Consider the following 22221-nt stretch of genomic DNA (forward strand, 5'->3'; position numbering starts at 1 on the left):
AGAATGTCAGAGGTCAAAGAGAAAGAGAGGATCTTGAAAGCAGCAAGAGAAAAACAATCCATCACATACAAGGGAAACCCAATAAGACTATGTGTAGATTTCTCAGTAGAAACCATGGAGGCTAGAAGACAGTGGGATGATATATTTAAATTACTAAAAGAGAAAAACTGCCAACCAAGACTCCTATATCCAGCAAAATTGTCCTTCAAAAATGAGGGAGAAATTAAAACATTCTCAGACAAAAAGTCACTGAGAGAATTTGTGACCAAGAGACCAGCTCTGCAAGAAATACTAAAGGGAGCACTAGAGTCAGATACGAAAAGACAGAAGAGAGAGGTATGGAGAAGAGTGTAGAAAGAAGGAAAGTCAGATATGATATTTATAATACAAAAGGCAAAATGGTAGAGGAAAATATTATCCAAACAGTAATAACACTAAATGTTAATGGACTGAATTCCCCAATCAAAAGACATAAAATGGCAGAATGGATTAAAAAACAGGATCCTTCTATATGCTGTCTACAGGAAACACATCTTAGACCCAAAGATAAACATAGGTTGAAAGTGAAAGGTTGGGAAAAGATATTTCATGCAAATAACAACCAGAAAAGAGCAGGAGTGGCTGTACTAATATCCAACAAATTAGACTTCAACTGTAAAACAGTTAAAAGAGACAAAGAAGGACACTATATACTAATAAAAGGAACAATTAAACAAGAAGACATAACAATCATAAATATTTACGCACCGAACCAGAATGCCCCAAAATACGTGAGGAATACACTGCAAACACTGAAAAGGGAAATAGACTCATATACCATAATAGTTGGAGACTTCAATTCACCACTCTCATCAATGGACAGAACATCTAGACAGAGGATCAATAAAGAAATAGAGAATCTGAATATTACTATAAAGGAGCTAGACGTAACAGACATTTATAGGACATTAAATCCCACAACAGCAGGATACACCTTTTTCTCAAGTGCTCATGGATCATTCTCAAAGATAGACCATATGCTGGGTCACAAAGCAAGTCTTAACAAATTTAAAAAGATTGAAATCATACACAACACTTTCTCGGATCATAAAGGAATGAAGTTGGAAATCAATAATAGGCGGAATGCCAGAAAATTCACAAATACGTGGAGGCTCAACAACACACTCTTAAACGACGAGTGGGTCAAAGAAGAAATTGCAAGAGAAATTAGTATATACCTCCAGGCAAATGAAAATGAAAACACAACATATCAAAACTTATGGGATGCAGCAAAGGCAGTGCTAAGAGAGAAATTTATTGCCCTAAATGCCTATATCAGAAAAGAAGAAAAGGAAAAAATGCAGGAATTAACTGTTCACTTGGAAGAACTGGAGAAAGAACAGCAAACTAATCCCAAAGCAAGCAAAAGGAAAGAAATAACAAAGATCAGAGCAGAAATAAATGAAATTGAAAACATGAAAACAATAGAGAAAATCAATAAGACCAGAAGTTGGTTCTATGAGAAAATCAATAAGATTGATGGGCCCTTATCAAGATTGACAAAAAGAAGAAGAGAGAGGATGCAAATAAATAAGATCAGAAATGGAAGAGGAGACATAACTACTGACCTCACAGAAATAAAGGAGGTAATAACAGGATACTATGAACAACTTTACGCTAATAAATACAACAATTTAGATGAAATGGACGGGTTCCTGGAAAGACATGAACAACCAACTTTGACTCAAGAAGAAATAGATGACCTCAAAAAACCAATCACAAGTAAAGAAATTGAATTAGTCATTCAAAAGCTTCCTAAAAAGAAAAGTCCAGGACCAGACGGCTTCACATGTGAATTCTATCAAACATTCCAGAAAGAATTAGTACCAACTCTCCTCAAACTCTTCAAAAAAATCGAAGTGGAGGGAAAGCTACCTAATTCATTCTATGAAGCCAACATCACCCTCATACCAAAACCAGGCAAAGATATTACAAAAAAAGAAAACTGCAGACCAATCTCTCTAATGAATATAGATGCAAAAATCCTCAATAAAATTCTAGCAAATCGTATCCAACAACACATTAAAAGAATTACACATCATGACCAAGTAGGATTCATCCCGGGTAGGCAAGGATAGTTCAACATAAGAAAATCAATTAATGTAATACACCATATCAACAAATCAAAGCAGAAAAATCACATGATCATCTCAATTGATGCAGAGAAGGCATTCGACAAGATTCAACATCCTTTCCTGTTGAAAACACTTCAAAAGATAGGAATACAAGGGAACTTCCTTAAAATGATAGAGGGAATATATGAAAAACCCACAGCTAATATCATCCTCAATGGGGAAAAATTGAAAACTTTCCCCCTAAGATCAGGAACAAGACAAGGATGTCCACTATCACCACTATTATTCAACGTTGTGTTGGAGGTTCTAGCCAGAGCAATTAGACAAGAAAAAGAAATACAAGGCATCAAAATTGGAAAGGAAGAAGTAAAACTATCACTGTTTGCAGACAATATGATAGTATACGTCGAAAACCCGGAAAAATCCACAACAAAACTACTAGAGTTAATAAATGAGTACAGCAAAGTAGCAGGTTACAAGATCAACATTCAAAAATCTGTAGCATTTCTATACACTAGTAATGAACAAGCTGAGGGGGAAATCAAGAAATGAATCCCATTTACAATTGCAACTAAAAGAATAAAATACCTAGGAATAAATTTAACTAAAGAGACAAAAAACCTATATAAAGAAAACTACAAAAAACTGTTAAAAGAAATCACAGAAGACCTAAATAGATGGAAGGGCATACCGTGTTCATGGATTGGAAGACTAAATATAGTTAAGATGTCAATCCTACCTAAATTGATTTACAGATTCAATGCAATACCAATCAAAATCCCAACAACTTATTTTTCAGAAATAGAAAAACCAATAAGCAAATTTATCTGGAAGGGCAGGGTGCCCCGAATTGCTAAAAACATCTTGAGGAAAAAAAACGAAGCTGGAGGTCTCGCACTGCCTGACTTTAAGGCATATTATGAAGCCACAGTGGTCAAAACAGCATGGTGTTGGCATAAAGATAGATATATCGACCAATGGAATCGAATAGAGTGCTCAGATATAGACCCTCTCATCTATGGACATTTGATCTTTGATAAGGCAGTCAAGCCAACTCACCTGGGACAGAACAGTCTCTTCAATAAATGGTGCCTAGAGAACTGGATATCCATATGCAAAAGAATGAAAGAAGACCCATCTCTCACACCCTATACAAAAGTTAACTCAAAATGGATCAAAGACCTAAACATTAGGTCTAAGACCATAAAACAGTTAGAGGAAAATGTTGGGAGATATCTTATGGATCTTACAACTGGAGGCGGTTTTATGGACCTTAAACCTAAAGCAAGAACACTGAAGAAGGAAATAAATAAATGGGAGCTCCTCAAAATTAAACACTTTTGTGCATCAAAGAACTTCATCAAGAAAGTAGAAAGACAGCCTACACAATGGGAGACAGTATTTGGAAATGATATATCAGATAAAGGTCTAGTATCCAGAATTTATAAAGAGATTGTTCATCTCAACAACAAAAAGACAGCCAACCCAATTACAAAATGGGAAAAAGACTTGAACAGACACCTATCAGAAGAGGAAATACAAATGGCCAAAAGGCACATGAAGAGATGCTCAATATCCCTGGCCATTAGAGAAATGCAAATCAAAACCACAATGAGATATCATCTCACACCCACCAGAATGGCCATTATCAACAAAACAGAAAATGACAAGTGCTGGAGAGGATATGGAGAAAGAGGCACACTTATCCACTGTTGGTGGGAATGTCAAATGGTGCAACCACTGTGGAAGGCAGTTTGGCGGTTCCTCAAAAAGCTGAATATAGAATTGCCATACGACCCAGCAATACCATTGCTGGGAATCTACTCAAAGGACTTAAGGGCAAAGACACAAACGGACATTTGCACACCAATGTTTATAGCAGCGTTATTTACAATTGCAAAGAGATGGAAACAGCCGAAATCTCCATCAACAGAAGAGTGGCTAAACAAACTGTGGTATATACATACGATGGAATACTATGCAGCTTTAAGACAGGATAAACTTATGAAGCATGTAATAACATGGATGGACCTAGAGAACATTATGCTGAGCGAGTCTAGCCAAAAACTAAAGGACAAATACTGTATGGTCCCACTGATGTGAACAGACATTCAAGAATAAATTTGGAATGTGTCATTGGTAACAGAGTCCAGCAGGAGGTAGAAACAGGGTAAGATAATGGGCAATTGGAGTTGAAGGGATACAGACGGTGTAACAGGACTAGATACAAAAACTCAAAAATGGACAGCACAATAATACCTAATTGTAAAGTAATCATGTTAAAACACTGAATGAAGCTGCATCTGAGCTATAGGTTTTTGTTTTGATTTGTTTTGTTTTGTTTTGATTTTACTATTATTACCTTTTTCGGTTATGTTGCTAGTTCTTCTAAACCGATGCAAATGTACTAAGAAATGATGATCATGCATCTATGTGATGATGTTAAGAATTACTGATTGCATATGTAGAATGGTATGATTTCTAAATGTTGGGTTAATTTCTTTTTTTCCGTTAATTAAAAAAAAAAAAAAAAGAGAAGGGGTAATTGGAGCTGAAGGGATACAGACTGAACAACGGGACTGGATATAAAAACTCAGAAATGGACAGCACAATACCACCTAATTGTAATGCAATTATGTTAAAACGCTGAATGAAGCTGCATGTGAGGTATATGTTTTTTTCTTTTTTTTTTCTTTCTATTATCGTTTTAATTCTTATTCTGTTGTCTTTTTATTTCTTTTTCTAAATCGATGCAAATGTACTAAGAAATGATGAATATGCAACTACGTGATGTTATTAAGAATTACTGATTGTACATGTAGAATGGAATGATTTCTAATTGTTTTGTTAATTCTTTTTTAATTAATAAAAAAAAATGAATAACAAAAAAAAAAAATAGCACAATGAGATCCCCACATTCCCATGACCTAGATTCACATGATCTAATTTTTACCACATATTCTTCATTCATCTCATTTGTCCCTTTTTGCTGAATTATTTTAGTGTAAATCCCAACCATTCTGTTTCATTCCTATATACTTCAGTAACTGTATAGATATTTTCTTATAGAACCATAAAACCATCACCATACCTAACAAAATTAATAATTTAGACCCTATCCAAATGTCCCTGACTGCTTCAAATATATCTTTTTGCAGATTGTTACTTCATATCAGGGGCCAAAGAAGGTCCACAAATTATATTTGGTTGTTGTTATTTTTATAAATCTTTCTTATACTAGATCCACTGCCTGGTTTTTTTAATTCAAGCCATTAACTTACTAAAGAAAATGAATCAGAAATTTAGAAGGGCCCATATTCTGGATGTCTGTCTGCTTCCTCTTGGTAGAATTAAACATGTTTTCCTTTTTCCCTACTTCCTATAAATTGAATCCTCACAGCTTTTCTCTTTACATATTACCATAATCTAAACAAAAAGCAAAAAATGATTTGAGTGACTATTTTTTTTCAATTCTCTTAAAGATAGCACATCTCCCCATTCTAGATAATAGGGAAGAATTTAAATGTTTCCAATAAACTGTTATCATTAATGTCAGTAAAAATGTTGACAGTCTTATTCCTGACCATCGTTAAAGGGTGAAACAAGTAATGGTAAGGCCTGGACAATTAAGTGATATACTGCAATGCCACAATGGAGAGGACACAAAAGTTGAATATTTGGAAATTTTAAAAACAAATCTGCTCATTCAACATATATTGAGAGTCTATTAAGTGCTAGATATAGTCTTAAGAACCTCAGATATAAAATTAACTAAAGAAAAAAATCACCACCCTCATGAAGTATACAATCTAGTGGGAAGAGAAAGTAAACAAAGTAAAATGTATAGTATGTCATATAGTTATATATATCATGAAGAAAAATAGAGAAAGGGGATAGGGAGTACATATGGAGGGAGAGGGTAAGAAAGGTAGTGAGGTTGCATTTTAAAACAGCATGGTAAGCGACGGTGTGCCAGTTTGAAAGGATTATGTACCTTAGAAAAGCCATACTTTAATACTGATCCATCATGAAGAGGCAGCTGTTCCTTTTAATCCCTATTCAGTACTGTAGGTTTGACACTTGATTAGATTATATCCACAGAGATGTGACTCGCCCGACTGTGGATATTAACCTTGGATTAGAGGGAGATGTGACTCCACTGGTTCCAAGTGAGTCTTGATTTGTTTACTGGAATCCTTTAAAAGAGGAAGCATTTTGGAAAAAGCTTCAGAGCCATGAAAAAGTCACGAGGACCACGAGAGTCCATGCAGCCAGACACCTTAGGAGATGAAGAAGGAAAATGCCCCCAGGTGGGGAGCTTCATGAAACACAAAGCTTGGAGAGAAAACTAGCAGATGTTGCCATGTTTGGCCATGTGCCTTTCCAGTTGAGAGAGAAACTCTAAACTTCATCGGGTTTTCTTGAGTGAAAGTAACCTTTAGCTGGTGCCTTAATTTGGACATTTTATAGACTTGCTTTAATAGGGATGTTTTCATGGTCTTAGAATTGTAAACTTGCAACAATAAATTCCACCTTTTAAAAGCTGTCAGCTCTGGTATATCATATTCCAGCAGCTAACAAACTAGAACAGAAGGCAACTCTGATAAGGTACATTTGGGCAAAAGACTTAAAGGAGGCAATGTCTGTGAGCCAAACACTATCTGAGGGAGGAGTGTTCCCAGGCTGAGCAAACAACAAATGCAAAAAGCCCTGAAGCAAAAGCATCCCCAGAATGTTCAAGGAAAAACAAGGAAGTCAATGTGACTGAGCAGGGTGAGCAAGGAGGAAAACAGTAGGAGAGAAGGTCAGAAATAATTGGGACCAGATTGTGGAAGGCCTTGCATGACACTATAAGGATTGTGGCTTTTCCTCTGGGTAAAATTAAGGTTTTAGCAATAACTGGGAGGAGATGATGGTGAAATAGGAAGCATCAGGAAACAGTCCCTTCAGTAGAACTATTAAACAGGCAGGGACTGTCTGAATTAACTATTGTTAAATTCTAAAGTCCCGGAGAACACTGTGCAATACACAGGGAAGAGCAGGAGGAAAAGGCTGGTAAGTACCAGCAAACTACTCCTTCAGCACAGTGGTTATCCTCACCCAGACCCCACTCTGGTAGCAGACAGCCACGAGGACTAACCCCTGGTGAACCTTGGTAGTGCCAAAAGGGACATAAAAATCTACTTCCCCAAGACCCAAGGTGGACATGGGCCAATAACTGATCATGGCTTTTGATTAGCTACCATGGGTCATTGAAGTCCATCCCTGGGAGTGGTCATTGTTCCAGTCTGTCCCAGAACAGGCAGTGGAAGTTTCTTAAACTTGATAAACTTCCCCAGAGGTATGAAGAACAGTTGAAGGGCTGTATTTGCTGAGCAGGTCAAGAAAGCACAGCTTTGGGGAGCCACGGAAGAAGTTCCTGGAGCCCTTCTTGGCCCCTCCCTCATCCCCTTGCCAGGGTAGTTTGGAGCCAGCCTGCACTGCCTTTGAGGGTCCCTGGCTTTGTTCTGGCTGTGAAATTCCTCTCTGCCCCCCCACCCCGCCCCTCCCCACCCCCCAAAAAAGAGAAAAAAATTTTCCCTCAAGGCAAAAGCAGCTTGACATAACAAAAGAAACAACTGAGGCAGAAGGCCTGGGACAAAGTCTGCTTTAAGTCTGAGAGAGGAACATTTCAAGAGAGGGAAAAGGACCATCCCCAGAGAAGTAGTAGGTATGTTTAAGCTCCAGTAAATAGGCAAATGCCTAATCCTTGGGCCACTGCAAGCATAAGCCCAGGACAAGGCCCAGGCCCAGAACAGATAGGGAGGACCCCACTCTCTGCACTTGCCTTGGGCTGACCTTCCTAAAAGGAGAGCAGATACCCAAGAAACTCTTTGTCATATCACTGGCTGGTTGCAAACTCAAGAAACTGCTATCTTAGGGAATAAATATCAGAGTTAATATTCTAAAATATTAAAATGTGCAGTGTGCAACAAAAGATTACAAGACAAAGAAATAGGAAATGATTGCCTATTCAAAGGAAGAGGATTAAAATCCAGAAAACATGGACGAAAAAGACCAGACTGTGCACATACCAGAAAGAAAAAGGCCAGACTGTGTAAATAACAGATATTAAAAATAAGATCTTCAATATGCTTAAGGAGTTGTAGGAAAATACAGAGAAAGAACTAAAGGATATCAGGAAAACAATGAATAAACAATATGAGAATCTCATTAAAGAGAAAGTTTAAAAAGGAGCTAAACAGAACTATTGGAGTTGAGGATCACAGGAACTGAAATGAAAAATTCCAAAGATGGTTTCAGTAGCAGATTGGAAGTGGCAGAAGAAAGAATCAGGAAATTTGAAGTTGATTGAAATGAATCAGACTGAGGAGTAGAAAGAAAAAAGAATTATAAAAAGAAAAATTAGCCTAAGAAACTTCTGGGACATTATCAAGTGTGCCAATATATGCATTATGGGCATCTAAGAAGGAGAAAAGAGAAGGGGCAGAAGGAATAGTCAAAGAAATAATGACAAACTTTCACAATTTACCAAAAGATGATAATGTGCATATCCAAGGAACCCAGAGAACACCAAACAGGATAAATTTGAAATTAAATCTGCCCAATTACAAACTGATAAGGAGAGTTCTGAAAGCTGCAAGTGAAAAGAAATGTGCTACATACAAGAAAGTCTGAATTAGATTGTGTCAATTTCTCATGAAAAATTACAGAGGCAAAGTGTTGCCAGATTTAAAGCACTGAAAGAAAACAACTGTTAACCAAGAATTTATATTCAGCAAGATTTTCTTTAAAAAATGAGGGAGATGCCATGTGGGAGACCCGGGTTCAATTCCTGGCCCATGCACCAAAACCAACCAAACAAAAAAAGTTAAAAAAAAAAACTGAGGGAGAGCCTAAGACAAGCCCTATTGAACAAAAGCTGAGGGAGTTCATCATCACTAGCTCTGCCCTAACAAGCAATGCTAAAGGGAATTCTTCAAATTGAAAGAAAAGGACACTAGACAGTGGTTCAAAACAGCAAAAAGTTAAGACCTCCAGTAAAAGCAACCATTTGGGCAGTTGTAAATGCTAGAATTATTGTTTTGTTTTGGTATATACATCCACTTTTTACTCCCTACAGGCGCTAAAATGCAAATACATAAATAAATAATAATAAATTTATGGCTTTGGACCTATAATGTTCACAAATATAATTTAACAAGTAAAAAAAGCAGGGGGAAAGAGAGGTTGTTCAGGAACAGTGCTCCTGCCCCAGGCTTCAGAGAGGGTCAAGCACATTTCCCAGGGATTGGGGATAGTCTGGTCCCCACCCCACTATTAGGGGTTAAGCCTGTGTTCTGAAGACTAGGGAAAGTCTGGCTGTGATCCCAATGCTTGAGGAGGGTAGAGCCATGAGCATGGCCATTTTCCCAATGCTTTGAGATTTTGGAGACCTCACCCAAGAAAGCAGGGCCACTGCATAAGCCTTTGGAAAGGGTGGGGGTGCCACTCTATCAAACCCTGAGGATAAAACATCTTTCTATAGATGACTCTCAGATATTAAAATCTAATAAAGCGAAGTACAAGGGTAGTTCAGTGGTAGAATTCTTGCCTGCCATATGGGAGACCTGGGTTTGATTCCCAGCCCATGCACTTCATAAACAAACAAGCAAACAAAGAAACAAAAAATCAAACAAACAAAAATTCAACAAATTTTTGAAATAAGGGGATATGCACATGGAAAAAGAATGAAATGTGACCCCACCATAAAGCATACAAAAAAACATACAAACAAAAATCTAACGAAGTATACCCTACAGGTTTTCAGAACTGTTTGGGACCAATAACCCATATTTTTCTTCCAATTTCTCCAAATGGAAATGCGAAAGCTCACTCTATGACTGTCCCTCCTTTTCACATTAGAAGCAGATAACTTGTTCTAAGTTTCACAGGTCCACAGACAGAGTGGAATTTTATCCTAGGACAGATCACACCTACAACTGCTTTTGATGAGACCTTGTACTTAACAGTTTTGAAATGATTTAACGTTTTTGTGATATTGTGATGGAATGAATGCATTTCGCATATGGAAAGAACTTAACTTTTGGGGGTTCAGAGTGTAGAGTATGGTAGTTTGAAGCTGTTATGTACCCCAGAAATGGCCATGTTCTTTTAATCCATTCCTGTAGGTGTGGACCTATTATGAGTGGGACATTTTGGTTTGGTATGTCAGCTGAGATGTAACCCACCCCATTCAGGATTGGTCTTACTCCTCTGACTGCAGTCCTTTAAGAGATCTGAAACCAAGAGAAGCTCATGGAGAAAAGCTGTAAAGGAGCAAGCAAAGACCTACAGAAGCTCAGAGAAAAAAAGCCCTGCAGAAGCTAAGAGAGAACCCACAGAAGATTAGAGAGGAAACCACTGGAAGTCAGAAGCTGAAAGAAATGGAATCTGGAGAGAAGGACTAGCAGACATTGGTCATGTGCCTTCCCATGTGACAGAGGTACCTTAGATGCCAGCAGCTTTTCTTCAGAGAAGGTATCATCCTATTGATGCCTTAATTTAGACATTTTCATGGCCTTAGAATTGTAAATTTATAAACTAATAAATCCCCATTGTAAAAGCCATCCATTTTTGGCATATTGCATTCTGGCAGCTTTAGCAAACCAGAAGGGGTATAGGAATAGTATATGCATATGCTATGGAAGTCAAGTTGGTATTAAATAAAATATGGCTACTACATATTTAAAATGTTAAAATTTTAACACCTTAGTAATCACAAGGAAAATATACGAAAACTATATCCAGATGGAAATGAGAAGCTACTCAATATGGTACAATACAAACAAATCAAATAAATATGAAAGTAGGCATTAATGAAAGAACTGAGGGACAAAAAAGGTGTAAGACTTAGAGAGATTAAAGAGCAAATGGCAGAAGAAAGTTGTGCTGGTTTGAAATGATGCAAGTACCCTAGAAAAGCCATGTTTTAATCCTAATCCCATTTTGTAAAGACAGCCGTTTCTTCTAATCTCTATTCAGCACTGTATGTTTGAAACTGTAATTAGATCATCTCCCTGGAGATGAGATTTAATCAAGAGTGGTTGTTAAACTGGATTAGCTAGAGGCATGTCTCCACTCATTTGGGTGGGTCTTGATTAGTTTCTGAAGTCCTATAAAATAGGAAACATTTTGGAGAAAGAGAGAATTTCTAACAGAGCAGAGAATGACATAGCCACAAGAAGCAGGGTCCACCAGCCAGCGACCTTTGGAGATGAAGAAGGAAAATGCCTCCCAGGGAGCTTCGTGAAACAGGAAGCCAGGAGAGAAAGCTAGCAGATGATGCCATGTTCGCCTTTGGAGATGAAGAAGGAAAATGCTTCCTGGGGAGCTTCACAAAACTGGAAACCAGGAGAGAAAGCTAGCAGATGATGCCATGTTCGCCATGTGTCCTTCCAGCTGAGAGAATAGTCCTAACTGTGTTTGCCATGTGCCTTCTCACTTGAGAGAGAAACCCTGAACTTCATCGGCCTTCCTGAACCAAGGTATCTTTCCCTGGATGCCTTAGATTGGACATTTCTATAGACTTGCTTTAATTGGGACATTTTCTCAGCCTTAGAACTGTAAACTAGCAACTTATCAAATTTCCCTTTTTAAAAGCCATCCCATTTTTGGTATATTGCATTCTGGCAGCTAGCAAACTAGAACATCCTCCTTTATCATTAGTGGCTTTAAATGTAAATGGATTAAACTCCCCAGTCAAAAGTCAGAGACTGGCAGAATGAATAAAAAAAGCACAATCCAACCACATGCTATTTACAAGAGATACTGAAAGCCAGTTCTATTTTGAATATATTTTCAAGGTAGAGCCAACTAGAATTGGATGTGGATTGTAAAAGAAAGGCAGAGTGCACATTCATACCACACTTTTTTTGGCTAGAACAACTGAAGAAGATGGAGTTGTCATTTACCAAGATGAGGAAGATTGCAGGAAGAAGAGATTTTTTTTGTGGTTGTTTGATTGTTATGGAGAAGGCAGTGATAAAAAATTTGGATATGTTAATTTTGGCTGCTGTGTTGAGAAAGCAAGCAAGGGGCATATAGACAGATTACTTAGAAAAACTCTCACAATAATCCATGAAAGAGATCACGATAATTTGAACCAGAAGTCTGGCAGTAGAAGTAATATGAAGTGAAAATATATTTTGAAGGTAACACTGACATGATTTGTCAACTGATTGATAAAGGTGAGAAAGAAAGAGGGGAGTTAATTTTTTCAAGGTTTGGTGGTACGGAAGAAGATTGTTGGGTAAATAAAAATGATAAAGTCTTTCTTTTTCAAGTTGGTTGGTACTTAAGATGGGAGAAGTTATAGCATGTTAATATACTAATAGAAATACTCTTGTAGTCAGGGAAAAACAGATGATGCAGAAGAGAGGGGGACTATGCTGAAGCAATGTCCTTGAGTAGGTGAGAGGTAATTTGATGTAGGCACACATTAGGGTAGGTCTAAGAGAGGAGAATAAACTGGTTCATCCACATTTACAGGAATAAACAGTTGTGTTAGTTAGATTCAGTTGTCAACTTGGCCAGGTGAGCACACCTAGTCTTGTTGCTGCGGACACAAGCCAACGGTACGTGAACCTCATCTGTTGCCAATTACATCTGCAGTCAGCTAGGAGGCGTGTCTGCTGCAATGAGTGATGTTTGACTTAATTGGCTGGTGCTTAAATGAGAGATTGCAACGTAGCACTGCTAAGCAGCTCGGCATTCCTCATCTCAGCACTTGCAGATCAGCCCAGGCCTTTGGAGAAGTCACCCCGGGGAAAGTTGTTGGAACCCAGGGGCCTGGAGAGAAGACCAGCAGAGACCATCCTGTGCCTTCCACGTAAGAAAAGAGCCTCAGTGGAAAGTTAGCTGCCTTTCCTCTGAAGAACCAACAAATAAATCCCCTTTTATTAAAAGCCAATCCGTCTCTGGTGTGTTGCATTCCGGCAGCTAGCAAACTAGAACAACAGTTATAGGTCATTGGCCTTGTGGAAGTTCCCTTTTGAACTACTTCTGTTTTTCAGGATACAGGAAACATTGTCACCAACTGAGAGTGAGGATAGGGAAGAAGGAATAGGAATTTTGAGGAGAGAAAAGAAATGAAATAGTTATCTAGGAAATAAGTTATTTTATTCAATAATTTTTCAGCTGAAATGGCTATCATCTAGCCCATTTGAAATTCTAGGCCTAAATTTAATTGCTTTTCTTTCCCCTAGACATCAAAAGCCATCTCATTTTAGCTTAATTCTTATCTTTAGCCTTCTTCCTTCTTGGAGGTCCCTGCTAATCTAGAAGACAGATAGAACATGTCTGTACAACCCTGATTGCACAAACCTATAAATTCAGGAAAATTCTTAGATTCTAGTCTCCTTTCCAAAGTATATTCATGCAATTCAAAAAGAATTTGCCACGTTACCATCATGAAAGATCGTGAAAATATGCTTTCTCTTTGGTAGCTGCTAGCTATTCTAGCATTCTTCAAGCCCACAAAAAATATATCATTAGAAATTTTCTACATATTACCAAATTACAATGCAAAAACAGACATTCTTAGGTAAGATTTATATTCATAGGCCAATCCTAGATGAAAATGACTTGAAAGTTCCCTAATCCTACAAAGGCTCTAATCCCATTTTTACCATACTACTAACTTAATGTCAGACAAGTAAATTCATCTGTTTCAGATAAATTTAAAAAAAAATAGAACATCACAGAGTATGCAAAAACTTGCTGTACTAAACAAAGAAACAAATGTAAACCAATACAACTTATCCTAGGAATGCCAGGTCAGTTTAACATCTGATAATCGTTAATACATCATCTTAATAAAATAAAGGACAAAAACCAAATGATAATCTCAATAGATACAGAAAAAGTACTTGACAAAATCTAACACCTTCTTATGATAAAAATACTCAACAAACTAAGAATACAAGGGAAGTTCCTCAACTTGATAAAGGTCATCTAGGAAAAATCCTCAGCTAACATCATACTTAATGGTGAAAGACAAATATTTCCCCATAAGAGCAGGAACAAAGCAAAGATGTTCTCTTCATCATTTCTACTCAACAATGCACTGGATGATCTAGCCAGTACAATTAGACAAGAAAAGGGAATAAAAGCATTCCAGATTGTAAAGGAAGAAGTAAAACTATCTCTATTTGTAATCTTGTATATGAATAATCCTAAGGAAGCCAGGTAAAACTATTAAAATTAATAAATAAGTTCAGCAAGATGATATGATGCAAGATCAATATACAAAATCTATTGTATTTTTTACACTTGCAATAAACCATCTGAAAATGAAATTATGAAAACAATTCCATTTTCAAAAGCATTAAAAATAATAAAATACTTAGGAATAGATTTAACAAAAGAGGTGCAAATTTTCAACTCTAAAAACAACGTAACATTGTTGAAGAAAATTAATGAAGATCTAAATGAATAGAAAGACATCTCATGCTCATAGGTTGGATGGCAATTCTCTCCAAACTGATTTATAGATTCAATATAATCCCTATAAAAATCCCAGCTGTCTTTTCTTGAAAAAATAGACAAGCAAATCTTAAAATGTATGAGAATGCAAGGGAGTTAGAAAAGCAAAGCAATCTTGAAAAAGAAGAGCCAGGTTGGATAACTCACACTTCCCATCTTTAAAACTCACTATAAAGCTACAGTAATCAAACAGTGTAGTACTGGCAGAAGCATAGACATACAGATTAGTGGAACAGAATTAAGAGCCCAGAAATAAACATTTATATGTACAGTCAGTTGGTTTTCAACAATAGTGCCAAGATAATTCAGTGGGGAGAGAATAGCCCTTTCAGCAAATGGTGCCAGGACAAATGGATAACCACATGCAAAAGAATGAAGTTGGGGCTCTACCTCACAACATATGCAAATATTAACTCAAATGGATCATAGACCTAAGTGTAAGAGCTAAAAGTATAAAACACTAAGAAGAAAACACATATAAATCTTTGGGACTTGGTTTGAACAGTGGATTCTTAGATATGACACCAAAGCACAAGTAACCAGAGAAAAAATGGACGAATTGGATTTCATCAAAATTAAAAACTTTTGTGCTTCAGAGTACTATCAAGAAAGTGAAAAAACAATCCATGCAATGGGAGAAAACATTTGCAAATCATGAATTTAATAAGGGACCTATATGTAGATATATAAGGAATACTTTAACTCAACAATACAAAAAGAAAAATAACCCAATTATAAAATGTATGAAAATATATTCAATATATTTAATATATTGAATATATTATATTGAATATATTCAATGAGTAAAATGCAACAGACACTAGTAAAATGCAGACCAAAACTAATATGAGATACTGCTTCATACCTGCTAAGATGGTTATAATAAAAAAGAAAGATAATAACAAGCCTTGGCAAGAATACAGAGAAATTGGGATCCTCATTCACTACTGATTAGAATGTAAATTGGTGTAGCCACTTTCGAAAACATTTTTAGCAGTTCCTTAAAAGGTTCAACAAAGAGCCAACATGTGGTTCAGCAATTCAACTCCTAGGTACATACCTAAGGGAAATGAAAACATACACTCACATGAAAGACTGTATAACAATGTTCAAAGCAAAATTATTCATAATAGCCAAGTAGAAACAATCCAAATGTCCATCAATTGGTGAATGGATAAATAAAATGTGGTATACTCATACAATGAAATACTATTTGGTAATAAAAAGGAATGAAGTTCTGATACATGCTACACTATTGATGAACTTTGAAAACATTATGCTAAATGAAAGGAGACAGTTACAAAGACCACATTATCGTAAGATTCCATTTATATTAAATATCAATATAGGCAAATTTATAGAAACAAAGTAGGTTAGTGGTTACCTAGGGCTGGGGTGAGGTAGGGTTTAAGGGAAATGGGGAGCAACTGCTCATGAGTACAGGGTTTCTTTTGGGACAAAGAAAATGTTCTAAAATGGTTGTCCAAGCCTATGACTATACTAGGAAACAGTGATTTGTACAGTTTAAATGCCTAAATTGTATAGCATGTGAATTTTATCTCAATAAGGTTGCTGAATGAACAAAATAACTCTTAAAGGGTGAATGCAGGATATTATTACTTCAAAGATTTTGACCAAAGTAGATAGTAACTCTGGTAAAATAACTAGTCAATCTTGTTACACAGGTAATTCTGACTCATTTTCAATAACCTGGCTAGATGTTAAGGCATTTATAGGAGACATAGTTCTTTTCAGCACCGAACATTAGAGAAAATAGGAGAGAGCAACTATCAGTATCTGCCTTTAATTCATAATATTAAACCTTTTCATATTTTATGTCAGGAAATACTATAAAGAAATACAAAATTTATACCAAATATAGTAACTTTTATTTTATCTGCTCTATAGGTACGTTATTCACCAATTTTTTTAAGGCAGGATTTTACTCACTTTGACTTCAGTTACACTTTTTGAAATGTCACAATTATTTCATGTAGACCATGCTCAAAAGACAAGGTTTATTTATGTTTTTTATTTGCAATAAAAATTAAATATAAGAAGATGCATGACCAATGTCACTTTATGGGGAAACAGGCAATAAATATATTTACAAAAATAAAAGGGAGAAATTTTTTAGAAGAAAATATATACCAAATTTAGATCTTTCTCTACAAGAGTTACACACAACTAGAAGAGCTAAATAACAAAAACAGCCACTGATGTTTAGAAACTCATTCCACCTTCTTTCATGCTTCATCCAGACACTTTCAATTTTGTCGAAATACAAAGATACAGTCTAGAAAGATGGTAACAGATTATTTCAAAGATTTCTCATGACCTCTTCTCAATCAGAGCAGAGCAAAGTAAGAGAAACCCTTACTCTCTAAAAAAGGCGACTGATCCTTTTTAAAAACAATCAGCTTCGTATGGTTCACAACAAAGAGACAAGTTTGGAAGCCACCTTTCAATCTTGGTCCCAAGACAAAGACTGAAACAATATTTATGATTTAATTATAGAGATGGTGGGAGTCTTTCTTTTCAGAATTACACATCTTATACATTTTATCATCTTTTCCTAAATAATCTCTAAGAGTTGATTTTCAGTAAGGACTAAAATACTACCAGTGGATTTCAGAGTCTTCTTACAGATTTTTCAAAGATCGTCTGTGTACAGAAGCAAAATTATGGATGGCAGTTCGAAGAGCTGAGTTCCCCTCAGGGATATCACAGGAACTGAGGATTGAATGGAGTGCCCGAGTATACGCTACAAATAGAGATTTGGACAATAATGAATGAAGTCAAAGTCTGAACAACTTTTTGCCACCCTCTTTCCTATTACTATTGCTTCTCTACCCAGAGTCCCAAAGGTACTAACTTTAACTATCCATTGAATAAATGTTTATTAAGTACTTACAACATGCCAAGCACTCTGTGAAGACAAAAGATAATGGAGAGGAAGGACACAAAAGTATATAAATTGCAGTATAATACTTCTAAAACAAAGGCAATAAAATATGTCATCATAGAATGAAGTTGGGAATGAATGAATAATTATTTCAGAAAGGATGGAAAAGAGTTCCAAAAGTAGTAATATTTAAGATGTATTTTGAAGGAAGGAAGGTATTCTAGATAGAAAATGAAAAGTGTGAGCCACAAAAGGTGCAAAAGAATGTGACATGTTCTAGAAATACCAAGTTTGATAAGGCTGGAGTCTGGCCTGGGGCCAGACAGAAAATATGGCATCATAAACATTTTGTACTTTAACTAATGGGCACCTTAGATGTTTTAGAACAGGGGAATGGCATGATCAGATTGTGTTTTTAAAAATATAATTCACAGGACCAATAATCAGCTTATTATCATGCAGATAGGGCACTAGGAATACAAATACTGGCAGAATTTTCATTATGTACATGGAGACTATGTAATTTCTAGACTATGCAAATCAATATATTTAAGGATAGACAGGAAAACCAACATTAGTGACAATAGGAAAGACTCCATTTTCCCTGGCCTGAGACAAAGATAGAGCTTATACTGTTTCCTATTTTTCTCAGGGTCCTCTGGCAGAACTCGCAGTCTAAAGTAGTTATATATGGTAATACATCTGTTAGGTAACATTAAAATATTTGGATAACAGGGAATTCAACTGGACAGAGTCCTAATTTAGATGGCCATAAAAAGCAAGCTTTAATATTTTTCAGTAAAAGGAGGACCTACAACTCAATTCTCCTTTTGGTGGAGTAAGCTGGAAATATATCCCCAGCATAAATGTGGCAAGAAGATAACAAATCACAAAGAAAACTATATTTCACTGTATCTATTTTATTGTCTCATAGGGTTGTTGTGTAAAGGGGTTATAACAGTTTCTATATACAGTAAATACACACTGAATGTTATGGTACTAATACTACCAATCCTACTTTTTTGTGTTATCAGGCCAATAGTCTTCAAAAAACTTACCTTTGTGATTTTTGTAGAAAATACAATTGTTGGCACAGGTATCAGGATGAGCATCCCAAAAATCAGGACCACAACAGCATAGTGGAGGTAAAGTAATATTATACAGTTGCATTTTCTCCTGGATCTGCACTCTTAAAGCATCTACATATCTACAAAAATACAATATAGGCAGGTAAGGTGAATCATAGGAAGAGAGTGGGCATGAGTTCACTGAATGCGTAGTCCTGATTTTACTACCAGCTTACATTGTTAAAAATATTTCATATTTCTGTGTCTCATCCTTCATCTTTGTAATGCGAAAAAGACATTGGGAAAACGTGATACTATTTTCTAGAAGCATTAGGCAATTAAAACATTTGGTAAAGCCTCATTGAAGAAAAGTGTGAGAAGACACAGTCAACTTCCTTTTAAGGAAAATAAAAACACTGACTTCTGACAAAGTCTCCTCTAAAGTCAGAATTTCATACAGAACTTTTCAAAGTACCTTTGATATTCCTTTTCTCTCTGTTGCTGTTTTTCTCTGGCTCCTTTTATTTCTTCAAGTTGTAACTGGGCTAATCTCTCACTTAACTTCTCCTCTGAAAATGGTTCATCATGAAGGGCCATTCTCAGGATCCTCTGCTCTTCAGCATAACGTTGCTGCTCTCTCTTTTTCTTAATTCTGAGAATAAAACCATAATCCACTCAGGAATTTCATAAAATCATTATTTAGAATGAGCTTATAAATAAAAATAACTCTGGACATTTACAGAACCTAGGGAGTCAGGAAATTAGTTAAACACCTCAAGTATATCTTCAAAAATTCCTGCTGGTACTAGCCAGCTTAATAGGATAAATTAAGTTTATCCTGCAGCTCATCTGTATACATTGAGAAATATACATATATTTATCAAGGGTTAAAATTAAAAGAATTTTTTCTGTAAGAATCCTGGTGTAAGAGCCTTATCATATTGAAAAACTATAGATAGAGAGCACTTTTTGGCTAAATAGTTTAACAGAGACCAGATTTGTACACCCACCTCAAACAATGAAAAAGAGAGAGAGACAAAAAATAAGAAATACGGTTTTCAAAGCACTGGACATCAGACAGCAAAACACAGTGATCCTTGAGAGGTAGGAAACAAACACGGTAAACCTTATAGAAAAATTAACTCAAAATGGATCAAAGACCTAATTGCATCCCAAAATAAAGCTCAAGAATATTTATAGGAATACAAAAACATTCAGCAATAAACATGGTAAAATTCAAAGTATCTGGCATCCAAACAAAAATGACCAGGCATGCAAAGAGGCAGGAATACACAACTCATATTGAGGGACTAATCAATCAATCAAAACTGATTTAGAACTGATGAAGTTGTTACAATTAGCAGAGAACACATTAAAAGAATTGATATAATTGTGCCAGTTTGAAACTGTTGTATACCCCAGAAAAGCCATGTTCTTTAATCCTTATTCAATACTGCTGGGTGGGATCATTTTTACTGTTTCCATGGATATGTGACTCAGCCATTTGTCGGTGGTAGCTCTTGATTACCATAAGCCAGGGAAGCCTTATGAAATGAGGAGATAAAGCTAGCAGACAGTTGCCATGTGCCTTCCCAGTTGAGAGAGGTGTCCAGAAGGTAGAGGCCCTGGAAGATGCGAGCTGACAGAGGTATTCTGGATGGTATCAGCCTTTTTTGAGTGAAGGTAACCTCTTGTTAGTGTCTTAATTTGGACATTTTCATGGCTTTAGACCTGTAAACTTGCAACTTAGTAAAAACCCTTTTTGAAAGCCATTCCAGGGCAGACCGTGGTGGCTCTAGTGGCAGAATTCTTGCCTGCCATGCTGGAGACCCCGGTTAGATTCCTGGAGCCTGTCTATGCCAATAAAAAAGCCATTCCATTACTGGTATATACTGCATTCTGGCAGCTTTAACAAACTAAATCAATAATTGTATTCCATATATTCAAGAAGTTAAGCATAGACACGGAAGATAAAAAAAGGTTGAAACTGAACTTCCTGAGAAGTCTGAGATGAAAAATATACTAAATGAGATCATTAGCAAATTAGAAATAGCAGAAGTAAATTTGAAAGCAAAGCAATAGAAACCATTAAAAATGAACTATACAATATAGAATCCAAAAAAATAAAAAGAGAATCACTAAGGGGTGTAACAATTTTAAGCTGCCTAATATATGGGCAATTGAGTCCCCGAGGAAAGAGGAACAAAGGACAGAAAAAAAAAAAAAAAAGGAAAAAACAATAGCTGAAAACTTTAGAAATTTAATGAAAGCTCTAAACTCACAGAACTAAGAAGCTTAATGGGTGATCTAATGCCATCGTTGGGAAAGGATAACAAAATATCTGGCAAAAATATCTTTCCAAAACAATGATGAAATAAAGATATTTAGAGATATATAAAAGCTCCACAAAATCATCACCAGTAGACCATAATTACAAAAAAATTTTAAGGGATATCCTTCAAGCAGGAGGAAAATCCTACAATGTTGGTTTGAATCTATTTATATACTCCAGAGAAGACCATGTTCTTTTTTAAAAAATTTTTATTTATTTATTTATTTTAAATATTTTCTCATCCATGGACAATCGATCTTTGATAAGGGGGGCAAGCCAACCCAACTGGGACAGAGCAGCCTCTTCAATAAATGGTGTTTTGCGAACTGGATATCCATATGCAAAAGCATGGGATGCTCATCCTGATATCTGTGCCAACAATTGTATTTTCTACAAAATCACAGAGGTAAGTTTTTTGAAGACTATTTGGCCTGATAACATAAAAAAGCTATATGCACCCCCAGAAAAGCATATTCTGATCCACTCCCGTGAGTTACTTTGGTTAAGGTGTGGCCCAGGAGTCCTTTATAATAGAATGAAATTCAGACACACGGAGAGAGCCATGGAAGAAACACAGTGAAATCAATGGAATCTGGAAAAGAAAGGAGGACCAGGAAATGCTTCCATGTGCCCTGCCATGTGGCAGAGGAGGCAAGGATTGCCAGTATCTTGTCTTTGGGAAGAAAGCAGCACCCTGATGATGCCTTGACTTGGACTTTCTTGGTATTTGCTTAAGCAGCCTAGGAAACTAAAACAGGTTTTGAGACCAGAAGTAGGTGCTGCTATTGTAAATACCAGAAATATGGATATGATTTTGGAATTGGGTGATGTGTAGAGAGGCTGGAAGAATTCTGAGGTGCTTGAAGAGACACAAAATATTTCTACGAATATTTCAACAATGGGTAGAAATATTGTGGCTAAAGGTACTTCTAACAAAGCCTTAGAATGAAATGCTTGTGTTATTGGAAACTGGAGGAAAGGCAATCCTTATTTTAAATGTGGCAGAGAACTTGGAAAACTTGAGTTCTGATGTCAGATGGAAGAAGGAACTTTAGAGTGATCAACTTGGATACTTAGCTGATGAAATTTCCAAGCGAAATATGCGAAGTGCAGCTTAGTTTCTTTGATAGCTTATAGTGAAATAAGAGAGGAAAAGGGATATGTTGAAAACTGAACTCCGGACACAGAGACCAGAAAATGAAAGTTTAGAAAATTCTGAGCTTCTGGAAAGTGAGTCCCCAGACAATAGTGCTCTATGTGAGGAATTAAGTGCACTTG

The 22221-nt window shown here is 36.3% G+C and overlaps 1 protein-coding gene across 3 annotated transcripts in view; it reads right to left on the reverse strand.

The window, feature by feature from the left end:
- CCDC15 (coiled-coil domain containing 15) overlaps positions 1-22221 on the reverse strand; it is a 189265-nt gene that overhangs the window by 23856 nt on the left and 143188 nt on the right. The window contains exons 16-19 of one of the 3 annotated variants that reach the window (XM_077112556.1): positions 19087-19263; positions 18603-18751; positions 17286-17403; positions 15535-15699 (exon numbers count right to left, since the gene is read on the reverse strand). In XM_077112556.1, the coding sequence (XP_076968671.1) occupies positions 15681-15699; positions 17286-17403; positions 18603-18751; positions 19087-19263 (463 nt within the window). In that variant the 3' untranslated portion in view covers positions 15535-15680. Of the gene's footprint in view, positions 1-15534; positions 15700-17128; positions 17404-18602; positions 18752-19086; positions 19264-22221 lie in introns of those variants that run through there. The other 2 variants (XM_077112558.1, XM_077112559.1) reach the window with 2 other exon arrangements.

This window comes from Tamandua tetradactyla, chromosome 8 (genome assembly GCF_023851605.1).
Source record: "Tamandua tetradactyla isolate mTamTet1 chromosome 8, mTamTet1.pri, whole genome shotgun sequence".
Taxonomy (NCBI): domain Eukaryota; kingdom Metazoa; phylum Chordata; class Mammalia; order Pilosa; family Myrmecophagidae; genus Tamandua; species Tamandua tetradactyla.